This window comes from Mobula hypostoma, chromosome 5 (genome assembly GCF_963921235.1).
Source record: "Mobula hypostoma chromosome 5, sMobHyp1.1, whole genome shotgun sequence".
Taxonomy (NCBI): domain Eukaryota; kingdom Metazoa; phylum Chordata; class Chondrichthyes; order Myliobatiformes; family Myliobatidae; genus Mobula; species Mobula hypostoma.
This window is the reverse complement of record NC_086101.1, coordinates 30480715-30494226: the sequence shown is the minus strand read 5'-3', so window position 1 is coordinate 30494226 and position 13512 is coordinate 30480715. Positions and strand designations below refer to the sequence as shown.

Genomic DNA, 13512 nt, shown 5'->3' with positions numbered 1-13512 from the left:
ATTCTAAAAAGCAGTCTAGACTCGAGGGCTAGTATAGCTTCCTCCGAACATGGAGAAAAAGATAAAATATCATGCAAATACACATCATCATTTTGAACGTACTTTAATTACACCGAGGTAATAAAGGACTTTATTGAATTAGCCACTATAACGAAAGGGATTTAATCACATGATTTAATTTCTCCTTGAATTTTGACTGGAACACTGCATAAATAAATGTGTTCATTGAAGAACTCAGACACTTTAGCATATATCCAGAGTACTCTGTAATGGTAAACAACGTTATTGCAATTTGTTTCTAAGAATTGACTATCTAAAACGTGCACACTAATCAAACTCCCGAAATTTATCATCCAGAGCGGGATGAAGCTGCCTGTTGACCTCATGGTCTGGAGGACTCTTATTATCCTTGCTCACTTGGAGCCCGCTGTTTGCACTATTAACTTCTATAATATGCTTGATTGCCAGAACGTTGAGTAGCAAGATCAACAGAAATAGTACAAATGAGGATAAAACGGTTTCAACCTAGCTAAATTCTGTCTACATTGGTAAGGTTTGAAACTTTGGTTTGACAGTATGGTTTCAACCTAATGATTTTTCGAGGATCTATGGCAAGATATGTGGGGCTATTCTGTAAAGTTCTTAAGGTAAATACCACTGCTATCACCGAAACCGCATTTTTGACGGTGCAGTACTTTGCTCATAACTTCTGGCAGGTGAAGGTGAAGACAACCGTTAGCCAGCTGGAGCAATAAATCGAAAAGAAATTGAAAACTAAGTTAAGACTAAATATAGGAATTAAGATCAGAACTGAATTTGGGAAATAGGAAACTGTGCAAATACAAAAATAAATAATAATAATAATAATAATGCAACAAGTTACGAGAATATGCGATGTACAGTCCTTGAAAGTTATGCAAAAATTTAAAGGATGGGTCAAATGAAGTTGAGTGAAGTTATTCCCATTCCAGTAAACTGTTCTTTAATGTAACGGTGCGAGTCTTAATGCTCATGTACCTGCTTCCTGATGGCAATCGCGAGAAGAGAGCATGGCCTGGGTGGTGGGGCTCCAGGATGATGGATGTTACATTCCTGCGACAATACATCATGTAGATATGCTCAGTGGTGGTGATAGTGGTTGCGGGTGGTGGGGGCTGCTGTTTGGCGTGGAAGGGGTTTTACCTGTGATGGCCAGGGCCTTATCTATTACATTTTGTAGGATATTCCAAGCAAGGGCATTGATGTTTCCATACCAGGCTGTGATGCAGCCTGTCAATATACTCTGCACTACACATCTTAGGAAGTTTGTCAAAGCTTCAGATGTGATGCCGAATCTTCTCAATTTACAGTTGTTGACCTTCTCCGCCCCTGGTGCTCCGATGATGACCGGCTGATGGACCTTTGGTTTCATCCTCTTGAAGTCAATAATCAGATCTTTTGAGTTGCTGAGATTGAGTAAGAGGTTGTTGTTGTGGTACCACTCAGCCAGATATTCAGTCTCCCTCCTCTATTCTGTTCTTCACCACGTTTGATTGGGCCTGTGACAGTGGTGTCATCAGCAAACATGAATCATGCTTTGGACCACTGCTTAGAAACGCAGTCTTACATGTCAAGCGAGCAGAGAAGGGGTCTAAGCACATGGCCTTGTGTTGCAATTGTGCTGATGGAGATCACAGAGGAAATGTTGTTACCAATCCAGACTGACTGAATTGATTGAGTAGTTTGAAGGATCTGTTGAAGGAGATGCAACGCACCAACAGGGCACAGAGATATATGTCATATTACACAATTCTGTCAGCGCCCCAAAAACTCTGAACCATGTCAACGATTCAAGCAATACAGAAAGAGCCATTCTGATTACCCTGTTTCCTGTAAGAATTCCTGGGTGTTCTCCTGGTTCTCTGAAATGTTTTCCTCCAAGGCATCTGTTTTCCAACTACTGATTCTGCTGTTGATACCTCACCATTTATCCACACCATTGTCCTCATCATTTTTCCTCAATGACAGAATAAGGGTGCATTTCCACTGATCTTGTTGCTGGCATCTGCAAAGAAGAGAAAAAAACAGAACAGCACATTGCTGCGGCTGTGCATTGTCATAGACATACTTTATTGATCCCTGCAGAAATTGGTTTTCATTACAGTTGCACCATAAATAATTAAATAGTAATAAAACCACAAATAGTTAAATAGTAGTATGTAAATTATGCCAGGAAATAAGTCCAGGACCAGCCTGTTGGCTCAGGGTGTCTGACCCTCCAAGGGAGGAGTTGTAAAGATTGATGGCCACAGGCAGGAATGACTTCCTATGATGCTCTGTGTTGCATCTCGGTAGAATGAGTCTCTGGCTGAACGTACTCCTGTGCCCAACCAGAACATTATGTAGTGGATGGGACACATTGAACAAGATGGCATGCAACTTGGACAGCTTCCTCTTTTCAGACACCACCGTCAGAGAGTCCAGTTCCATCCCCATAGAATCACTGGCCTTACGAATGAGTTTGTTGATTCTTTTGATGTCTGCTACCCTCAGCCTGCTGCCCCAGCACAGAACAGCAAACATGATAGCACTGGCCACCACAGACTCATAGAACATCCTCAGGATCGTCCGGCAGCTGTTAAAGGTCCTCAGTCTCCTCAGGAAATAGAGACAGCTCTGACCCTTCTTGTAGACAGCCTCAGTGTTCTTTGACCAGTCCAGTTTATTGTCAATTCATATCCCCAGGTATTTGTAATCCTCCACCATGTCCACACTGACCACCTGGATGGAAACAGGGGTCACCAGTACTTCAGCTCTCCTCAGGTCTACCACCAGCTCCTTAGCTTTTTTCACATTAAGCTGCAGATAATTCTGCTTACACCATGTGACAAAGTTTTCTACCGTAGCCCTGTATTCAGCCTCATCTCCCTTGCTGATGCATCCAACTATGGCAGAGACATCAGAAAACTTCTGAAGATGACAAGACTCTGTGCAGTAGTTGAAGTCCGAGGTGCAAATCGTGAAGAGAAAGGGAGACAAGACAGTCCCCTGTGGAGCCCCAGTGCTGCTGATCACTCTGTCGGACACACAGTGTTGCAAGCACACGTACTGTGGTTTGCCAGTCAGGGAATCAAGAATCCATTACACCAGGGAAGCATCCACCTGCATCACTGTCAGTTTCTCCCCCAGCAGAACAGGGCGGATGGTGTTGAACGCACTGGAGAATTCAAAAAACATGACCCTCACAGTGCTCGCTGGCTTGTCCAGGTGGGCGTAGACACAATCCAGCAGGTAGACGATGGCATCCTCAATTCCTAGTCGGGGCTGGTAGGCGAACTGGAGGGGATCTAAGTGTGGCCTGACCATAAGCTGGAGCAGCTCCAGAGCAAATCTCTCCAGGGTCTTCATGATGTGGGAGGTCAATGCCACCGGTCTGTAGTCTTTGAGGCCGCTGGGGCGCAGCACCTTTGGCACAGGGATGAGGCAGGACGTCTTCCACAATACAGGAACCCTCCGGAGCCTCAGGCTCAGGTTGAAGACATGGTGAAGTACTCCACATAGCTGAGGGGCACAGGCTTTGAGCACCCTGGTACTGGCACCATCTGGTCCTGCAGCCTTGCTTGGGTTGAGATGTTTCAGCTGTCCTCTCACCTGTTCAGCTGTGAAGCCCTCTGTGGTGGTTTCGTGTGGGGAAGCGATATAGTCATGAGAGCAGGGTGGGGGACTGTGAGGAGGGGTAGGAGGGGAGAGTGGAATATGTGTTGTCTGGGGGTCGACAACAGATGACTCATGTGGGGGATGGGCAGGGGCCACAATGTCAAATCTGTTAAAGAACAGGTTAAGTTCGTTGACCCTGTCCACACTGCCTTCAGCTCCTCTGTTGCTAGTATGACGGAACTCAGTGATGGTCCTCATCCCACTCCAGACCTCTCTCATGTTGTTCTGCTGAAGTTTCCACTCAATCTTCCTCCTGTACCTGTCCTTAGCCTCCCTGATCCTGGTTTTCAGGTCCTTCTGTATTGCCCTCAGCTCCTCCCTATTTCCATCTCTAAACGCCTTCTTTTTAGCGTTCAGGATGTCCTTAATGTCCTTTGTTACCCATAGTTTGTTATTTGAATAACAAAGGACAGTTCTTGTCGGAACATTACAGTCCACACAGAAGTTGATGTAATCAGTGATGCAGTCTGTGAGCCGATCAATATCCTCTCCATGTGTCTCACAGAGTGCCTGCCAGTCTGTCACCTCAAAACAACCCTGGAGCGCCTCGTAAGCCTCCTCCGACCATTTCCTCACTGTCCTCGAGGTTGCAGGTTTACTCTTCACCAGAGGCACGTAGCAGGGTTTTAGATGCACCAGGTTGTGATCTGACCTTCCCAGTGGGGGGAGGGGAGAGGAGCTGTATGCATCCTTAACGTTAGCGTACATCAAATCCAGAGTCCTCTCCCCTCTGGTTGTACAGCTCACATACTGCGTGAAGTTGGGCAGTGTTCTAGCCATGGTAACATGCTTGAAATCACCCGAGGTGGTAATGAGGGCACTCGGGTGCTGGGTTTGTAATCTGGCTATGATGGTGTAAATGATGTTACACGCCGACGTTGGGTTGGCAGAGGGAAGGATGTACAAAACAACCACAATTGCATGCGAGATTTCCCTTGGCAAATAATATGGCCGGAGTCCAACAGCAAAAAAAATCAATATCCGGGTTACAAATACGTTCCTTGATCGTAATATGACCAGGAGTGCACCATCTGTTATTTACCAGAACCGCCAGCCCCCTCCTTTGCGCTTACCGCTCTCAGTGCAATTCCGGTCAGTTCGCACGGTCTGGAAGCCCTCTGTGGAAACGCTCTGATCGGGTATGCCCTCGTGCAGCCACGTTTCAGTAAAACACATGACATTGCTCTCCCGAAACGTCCTCTGACTCCTGACAAGCGCTGTCAATTCATCCATTTTATTACCCAGCGATCTCACATTGCCCATGATGAGAAAGGGGAGACACGGCTTATAACTTCTCTTCTCCATAAGCTTCTGTTGTCTCGACCCGGTCCTCCTCACTCGCCTTTTTGATCCCCCTCTGCATCCTCTGTGTGTTTTCCTCCAGATTTCAGCCGGGGTGTCCGCTGCCCTGTTCGCTAAACCGGCCGGCATAAGCGCAGTCAGCTGGTCCCTGGAATAAACAATGCGGCCATCCTGCTGCCGCGCTAATGAGACGTGTCTGAATGTAACTATTTCCAGCACTAAAAACCCAAATAAAACTCTCTCCATCAGCATGTTAGAGAGAGTGCAGCTTCAACGTGCTACCGTGAGAGAAAAAAAAACAACAACAAATAACCTAAGTTAAAAAGTTTAAAAAGTAAGAATCTTGACAGAGCGACTGTAACAAGCTGCATGCACGACCGGCGCATGCGCACATCACCATGCGGTCTCTACACCTTTGTTAAACTCGGTTGATTTACCAGAAAGAAGGGGAAGCAGGTGTCTTAATGAAAAATAACACAAGAGAAAAGCGAGATCGACAGACTCATGAACCTTACGTTTGTATCTTGACACTGGAAACTATTCCAAAGAGCAGTATTCTGCCAAGGCCCAGTATTGTCCTGACTTTCCTCCGTCGCTATCCTTGGACTGATCCCATAATGTCCCGAGGACCTATGCACATTATGGTTCCTGAGAGACGCAGTACTTTCTCCTTCCTGCTATCAACAATGCAGAGAACACAACCTTCTCTGGTCTTACTATCATTTAAGATGTTCTTCTTGGTGAGCATCGACAGTCTTCGGGCACTTTTCCAGTGATAACGCACTTTCTTTACTCTTGATTGAAATTCCCTACCGCTAGTATTTTATTGCTTATAATAAATATATTAATGCTTTGATAGTTTCCTTAAATTTCCAAAGAAATTTCCTGGCTCTTAATCGCCATGATTCCCTGTTTCAGTTCTTTCCTGGTTCCTTTATATTCCCAAAAGATGTTGCCTGTTTTTCAGCTTCTTTCATCTTACAAATAACCTCTTATTTCTTTAATTAAATTTATAATTTCTGCTGCCAATAAAAAGTTCCCGAAGGATGTTATCTTTCAACTTCAGATCAATATGTTGATACTGACTTCCAGCTAGTTCTGCTTTGAGAAACTTATCAGATGTGGACGTTTAAAATTGAAATTTGAAAGTTCCAAGTATATTTATTATCAAAGTATGTATAGATTATGCCACGTTGAGATTCGTATTCTTACAGGCAGCCATAAAGCAAGCAAACCGAAAGAACCCAATTTAATAAAAAACGACCAACTCCCAAATGGGCAGGAAGAGGGAGGAGAAGATTGCGGCGCGACACAGCACGCGCGGCCGTTCCGAATGATATCATATATGTGTTAACTAGGGGCCGTGCACAATCCTGATTTGATGGAGACAGCCGTGAGAAGCACGGAGGAACACCTGGAGAAACTTCTGAAATGCCCGCTTCGCTGCCACTGCTACTGTGCGATCGAGAATCTCCGGAGGGGAAGGCCCCACATCCTCGGCTTTGCCAATTGCCCATTGCCTATTGCCGGGGCCGGGGTTGAAGCGCTCGGCAGAGATGGTGCTCGGTGCTCGGTGTCGGAGAGCTGGTCGGAGACTCGGAGTTTTCGGACGGGCTCGGAGTCGGCCTGTGGTTGGATGCTTCCAGGATGCTACATCGGCAAGTTTGCGGCGCTGGAGGTTCACCGTCTGCGTGAGATGATGGGACTTTCGAGAGACTTTGAGACTTTTTACCGTGCCATGGTCCGTTCTTTATCAAATTACGGTGTTGTTTTGCACTGTTATAACTATGTGTTATAATTATGTGGTTTTTGTTAGGTTTTCAGTCGGTTTGTCATGTGTTTCTGTGATATCATTCTGGAGAAACATTGTGTCATTTCTTAATGCATGCATTACGAAATGACAATAAAAGAGGACTGTGTGTCCTCATAATCTAATCTAATCTAAGAGAAAGAGAGAGAAAGAGAAAGAGAGATGGAGAGAGAGAGAGTGAGTGAGAGAGAGAGAGAGACAGACAGACAGACAGACAGACAGAATCTTTTCCGATTTGCTCGCTCCAACTCCACCTCCGACTCGGTGTCAAACATGTCCTGAACTCGCTACGACTACTTCTGCAAAAGGCCTCGATCTGGCGCCGACTTTGAATCACACCGGCCCGCCTCGACCCTCGATTCAGCCTCGATTTCGCTCGCCCCTTCATTGTTTCCAGGGATAGTTTACCACAAAAAAAGTATTACGAATAAAGAATTTAGTCATAATATTTGCTTTATGAACTACCAGAAATCTGTCCCCAACTTCAGTGAAGCCATTTTAAACCGCTGTGTATTTACGCAATGACTCAGAGTGATATGCTCTACTTCTACGAAACTCTCCCTAGCTGGCACTCCATATTCCTTGATATTAGTTTTCGGCATGCAATTTCTCTTTACTGACTACCTACTGGCACAAACCCTCCTCAGTGCAGATTTATTATTCTTCCCTTCTCTGTGCATTTCAAACTAATACAGTCCCAATTAATAGCGGAGATGAGGAAAGGTGCCACTATGATCCAGCGATTTGTCTGACTATGAAGAGATTTCCCAGTCATGTGATCGCCATATAACCCACCACGCATTATACTGATTTATGACTTTTAGGACAAAAATAAAGTCTTCCAAAGATAATTGGGAATTTTCATTCCACAATCTTCAATAATATCGTACGTTTCCTTCCCTAGATTGTTAGACAGTAAAGGACATGGAGGAGGGACTTCTAAGAGGGTCACAACGTGGGAAGTTGGGCTTACTACACAGAGAGTGGATGATGTCTGGAACCTACCTCCGAAAGAGGTAGCGGAACCAACTGCATTTAATATGTTAAAGAGTTTTTATGATTAAACACTTAAATAGTCAATGCATGGAAGGATGTTGCTCTGATGTGAACAAATGAGATGTGCAAGCGGGCAGAAGTGCTGCCATGGAGATGGTGGGCTGAAAGGCACCTTCTGTGTTTTACAACGCTATGACTCAGAGACTCGCTAACCATCGTCCTCGTCAAACATAGTCGGAGCTGTACTTTTTGTAGGCACCCTGTTGGAATCTACAGTGCTATTTTCTACATGTCGCTATCACCAAGGCTAAATAGCTAACAGGAAAGATTTGCACAGCGCACTTGCTGCACTAAGCAAAACAGAAAAGCAGGATTGCAAATCTAGGGATTTGGAGACTAACTGATTGGGCGAAAGGAACAGTAAGAAAACAAGCCCTTTGGCCCACTGTCCGCACTGATACAGGATACCCATTTCCATTAATCTTATATCTATCGATAATTGCCTCACCTCCGTGCTCCTCCACATTCCTATCAACTCCTCCCACATTCTGCGATTTACCTACACAGAATGGATAATTTATTGTGGCCAATTAATGAACCTGCTCGTCGTTGGGATAAGGCACGAACGCGAAATACTCTGAAGAATCAATGGACTTACTGGCGTCTCTCCCTTCTCTCTTTTCAAATTAATTACAACAGCAATTGTATTAAAATAGTCGAAGTTCAAGAGCGAACTGATCTGCGGCAAACATATGCATCAACTAATCATCAGCAAAAGTAGATTGAAAACATCAAGATCCATGGTGTGACTAATAACATTCTGTATGGTACAGAGTCATGGAAGACAGATGTAACCATCATTTATTTAAAAAAAAACACGGACTAAATTACCACTGTATTTTACTTTGCAGTTTTTTGGTGTACGTATTGTTTATGTCAGTCTAAACATAAGGCTGAAATTCCCAATTAATATACATAATTAACTGGGATTTTTAACACAACCTATGGACCCTCTTTCAAGAACTCTACATTTCATATTCTCAGTATCATTTATTTACTCATTTATTATTAGCATTATTATTAATATTATCTGTTTTTCTGCATTTGCACAGATTTTCTTTCTTTGTGTACTGGTTGTTTGTTATAATTTATGTGTTTTTTTTCATTGATTCTATTGCATTTCTTTATTCTGCTGTGAATGCCTGCACAAAAATTAATCTATGGTGACATATGCTACACATGCCCTTACACTTCCTCCCTTACCACCATTCAGGGCCCCAGACAGTCCTTCCAGGTGAGGCGGCACTTCGTCTGTGAGTCGGCTGGGGTGATATACTGCGTCCGGTGCTCCCAATGTGGCATTCTATATATTGGCGAGACCCGACGCAAACTGGGATATCGTTTTGCTGAACACCTACACACTGTCCGCCAGAGAAAGCAGGATCTCCCAGTGGCCACACATTTTAATTCCACATCCCATTCCCATTCTGATATGTCTATCCACGGCCTCCTCCAATGTAAAGATGAAGCCACACTCAGGTTGGAGGAACAACACTTTATATTCCGTCTGGGTGAACATTGACTTCTCAAACTTCCGCTAATGCCCCACCTCCCCCTCGTACCCCATCCGTTATTTATTTATATTCACACATTCTTTCTCTCTCTCTCCTTTTTCTCCCTCTGTACCTCTGACTATACCCCTTGCCCATCCTCTGTTTGCCCCCCCTCCCCCCTTTCCTTCTCTCTGGGCTTCCATCCCTCCCCCTCTTGTCTTCTCCTATCATTTTGGATCTCCCCCTCCCCCTCCCACTTTCAAATCTCTTACTAGCTCTTCCTTCAGTTAGTCCTGACGAAGGATCTCGGCCCGAAACGTCGACTGCACCTCTTCCTAGAGATGCTGCCTGTTTGATGTGTGTTGCTATGGTGACATATAATACTTTGCTCATAAATTTGCTTTGGATTTTCACATTTAATTGTATTAAGATATCTTGCAATGATATTATGTTGTTTCTAAAATTTAATCAACAGTTTGGTATATTAAAATTTATGAAAATCATTATTAAACCAATCTTAGGTTGTTCAATTTGCAAAACTTCCCCTCCTCGCTTGGATAGAAAACGTTCTTGAGCTGCAGTTAGCGAGAATATCTCTGCTGGTCTGCCGTGAACATATGCCATGAATCTTCATTGGCAAGTACTACTTCTCAAAATGTTTATACTTTGAAGAAATGTTTTGATGTTATGGGATCGGCGCTTCGGTCCTATGCTGACCCGCACTGCACACATACCTGCTTTGACAACGGACAGTGGCTTCAGCTCAACTGCAGCTTGCGAAGAAGGGCGGCTGCAGGCGTAACCTGCAAAGGATGTGGAACAGTTACTGGACAAACCAGGTAGCAACTTACCTTGTTTTAAATCTTTCTAATGTTTAGATATTGTCCGAAATGGGTTAAATTATTGAAAAATGTACATATAAAATAATAATATATATAAAAGTTAGAGTAAGATAATTACATTCTTGTTGAAGATATTTGGTTTCTTTCACGGCTGTATCGAATACAGTAATCCAACTGACATTGCATGGGCAATCACCACTTTACCTTAGATTACAAAATGCCCTATATGTTATTTCACGAATTAAAACACTTAGCTATACAACAAGTAATGCTCCGGCCTCAGATTCCCAGCGACCCAGGTTCTAATCTGCAGTGCAGAGCTAATTGCCTGGGGTTTGCTCCTGTGATGGTGTGTGTTTCCTCCAGATGCTACGCTTCTTAAGAGTTGTTGAAGCCCCTTGTATGGGTGGGAAGGGAGGGTGTAAATTTGTGAGCAATTGATAATAATGCAGAAGAATAAGATATTCGGACAGAAAGAGAGGAATGTGATTGAAGACATTACTCCGACGGACGGGCGAGACCCGATGGTTCCAGAGGTCTCCTTCTACAATGCATATAAAGATACAATACTATACAAATAATGAACATCACTTCGAAACGACATTAGAAACAATTTATTCAATTAGTCACGAAAGTGCAGGGACTCTTAATCACACATTTTAATTCTTCCCTAAATTTTGTCTGGAACACGGCGTAAATAAAAGTGTTCGTGCAAGCACTCAAACATCGCAGCATATATCCGGATTGCTCTGCAATGGTAAAAGGGTCATTATATGTTGTTTCTAAAAATTGACTGTCTATGAAGTGCACACTGATAAAACTCACGAAGTTTACCATCCACAGCAGGATGAAACTGCCAGATACAGAAAGTAGTAGAACGATTGACTTCCTTCGGTTCTCTACCTCTTGATCTGTGGAACTCTCATCATTCCTACTTCCCCGGAGTCCGCTCCTCACTCTGTTTGCTTGTATAATATGTTTGATTGTCAAAGCGTTGAGTAGCACAATCAACAGAAATGGTACAAATGGGGTTAAAATAGTTTCAAACCACCAAAACGCTACCCATATTGGTAAGGTGTAGAACTCGGATTTCACAATACAGTACCAAGCTACGTTGTCAATTATTTCTCGACGGTCTATGGCAAAATATGTTGGGATATTTTCTAATGTACTCAAAGTAAACACCACTGCTACTACTCGAGCCGCAGTCTTTTCGGTGCAGTATCTTGCTCGTAATTTCTGACAACAAATGGTAACAAATCGGTCGAAAGTGAAGGCCACCGTTAGCCAGATGGAGCAATCAATCGAAAAGAAATTGAGGGCCAAGTTAAGACTACAAATAGGCGTTAAATTCAGAAATGAATTTGGGAAATAACCATCTTTAATCTCATAGAGAATTACCTCAATCAGCAGTACTAATAAATCAGCTATAGCCATGGATATCATATAACGGGTGATGCATTTGGAGAGGCCACACTTTCCCCGGGAGAGAATGACGATGGCCAATATATTAGCTGCAGAAAAGAAAGGACGTTATGTTTGCTAACATTCATCTATGTAGGAGCAAATTATTCTGACTGCTCTTGCAAGACATTGAGTGGATTATTTGACTTCCAACCCTATTTCATTCCGTAGTTTAGACGATGCGCGTGGGGTTCAAGAAAAACAAAAACTGTACTGATCCACGGACAACTAGATAACAAATCTTGCAGTACATGACCTGACTGTATTGACAGATTCCCACTAGACCACGTATCGGGTGCATTAATGTCCGAAGCTTCAAACTGATCACAGCACATTGACTTGAGCAGAGCGGATTCAGAGCGTAAAATATCGCGGTTGTTCCGCTATTAACAATATCTTATTGGGTAACCTTCTTTCGCTTCAGAGGCAGATCTGAGCATTGTCTTAGAGACAATTGTTGCAAGAAGTGTGCCCAGTTGCAATGTCGTCATTGTCCACCGCAATTTATTGAGCTAACAGACGTGGCCATCCTTTAATTCCTTTTATACTGTTCACAGATTTGTTTCAACAATGATATAAATACGCGGAAGTAAAATCATATACTGTTGAAGCAGAACATCTACGGACAGTCTGTTCATTCTGCGGGAGATCAGTGATGTAAGTCAACATACGGCAGCATCCAAAACATTTTAAACGAACGGAAGGCGCCCTTTAATTTCTCTCAGGTAGAAACAATTATTGTCATTTCGCAGCCTCTACAAACATATGAAAGTCTAATTAAGACAATCTATCCCGACTAAAGTGTCCCAGAGGACACTCACCTCCTTTTCAAACTACGCCCCAAGTTACTGACGCATGTTAGATTATTTGCCATTCATTCTCAGGACGATGGTAGTAATTTCCTCTTGTTACATGCTGTGCGGAATTTCAATGGCAATAATTGGTGTGCGTCCTTCAAACATATTATTACTGTAATGGGACACAGTTAATTACAGCAAAGGGAAAACAGATAGATGATAATAAGCGGCTTACCTGGAACGCCAACTATAGCAAGGATAGGGTAGTAAACGTTTTCAATCTGAATGAGCACTGGCTGTTCCATGGTCCGAAAGAAGCGACGTCTCCTATCAGTGTACGGGGCGGTCGCTCGCTTTTTAAGTTTGCACAGTATACCCGAGAGAATCCCTGTGATGCCTAAACAGGGCAGTATGATTGGGAAAAGTAAGTAATTTAAAGAAACAGAGAAAGCTAGATTACGATTGCTGCTTCTAATTATCGTTAATGAATCATAACTGTCACTGAAAAAAGAAACACAGAGAATTATAATGCAGTATGTCCTTCTATCTGTTTTTTTTAATATCCCGTAGCAACGATACCTTTTTATAGAATCTGAGGATGTATTCCGATAGACGCATACGAGTGAGGCTCAAAAATATTTAGGTGTATAACGGACAAAATAGCCCCCTTTAGGTCTCCTGCATGAGGCGATCCTTCTACTTAAATAATTAAAATGCGGTGGTAGGTATAAGATCAAAATCAGATAAGTACAGAGAGGAAATTAAGAACCTGGTAGAATGGTGCGAAGACAATAACCTACCCCTCAACGTCAGCAAGACGAAGGAATTGGTTGTTGACTTCAGAAGGAGTAGCTGACCGCACGACCCCACTTACATCGGTGGTGCGCAAGTGGAACAGGTCAGAAGCTTTAAGTTACTCAGGGTCAATATCACAAATGTCCTGACTTGGTCCAACCAAGCGGAGTCCTTTACCAAGAAGGCACACCAGCGCCTTTACTTCCTGAGAAGCCTAAGGAAATTTGGCCTGTCCCCTAAAACGCTCACTATTTTTT

The 13512-nt window shown here is 43.4% G+C and overlaps 1 protein-coding gene across 1 annotated transcript in view; it reads right to left on the bottom strand.

Moving 5' to 3' along the window:
* The window catches only part of LOC134347307 (nuclear factor 7, ovary-like), an 84747-nt gene extending 71982 nt beyond the window's left edge, over positions 1–12765 (bottom strand). Inside the window, exons 1-2 of the mRNA XM_063049705.1 lie at positions 12696–12765; positions 10092–10160 (exon numbers count right to left, since the gene is read on the bottom strand). Of these exons, the coding sequence (XP_062905775.1) occupies positions 10092–10160; positions 12696–12765 (139 nt within the window). The remainder of the gene's footprint in view (positions 1–10091; positions 10161–12695) is intronic.
* Between the last annotated feature and the right edge of the window lie 747 nt (positions 12766–13512).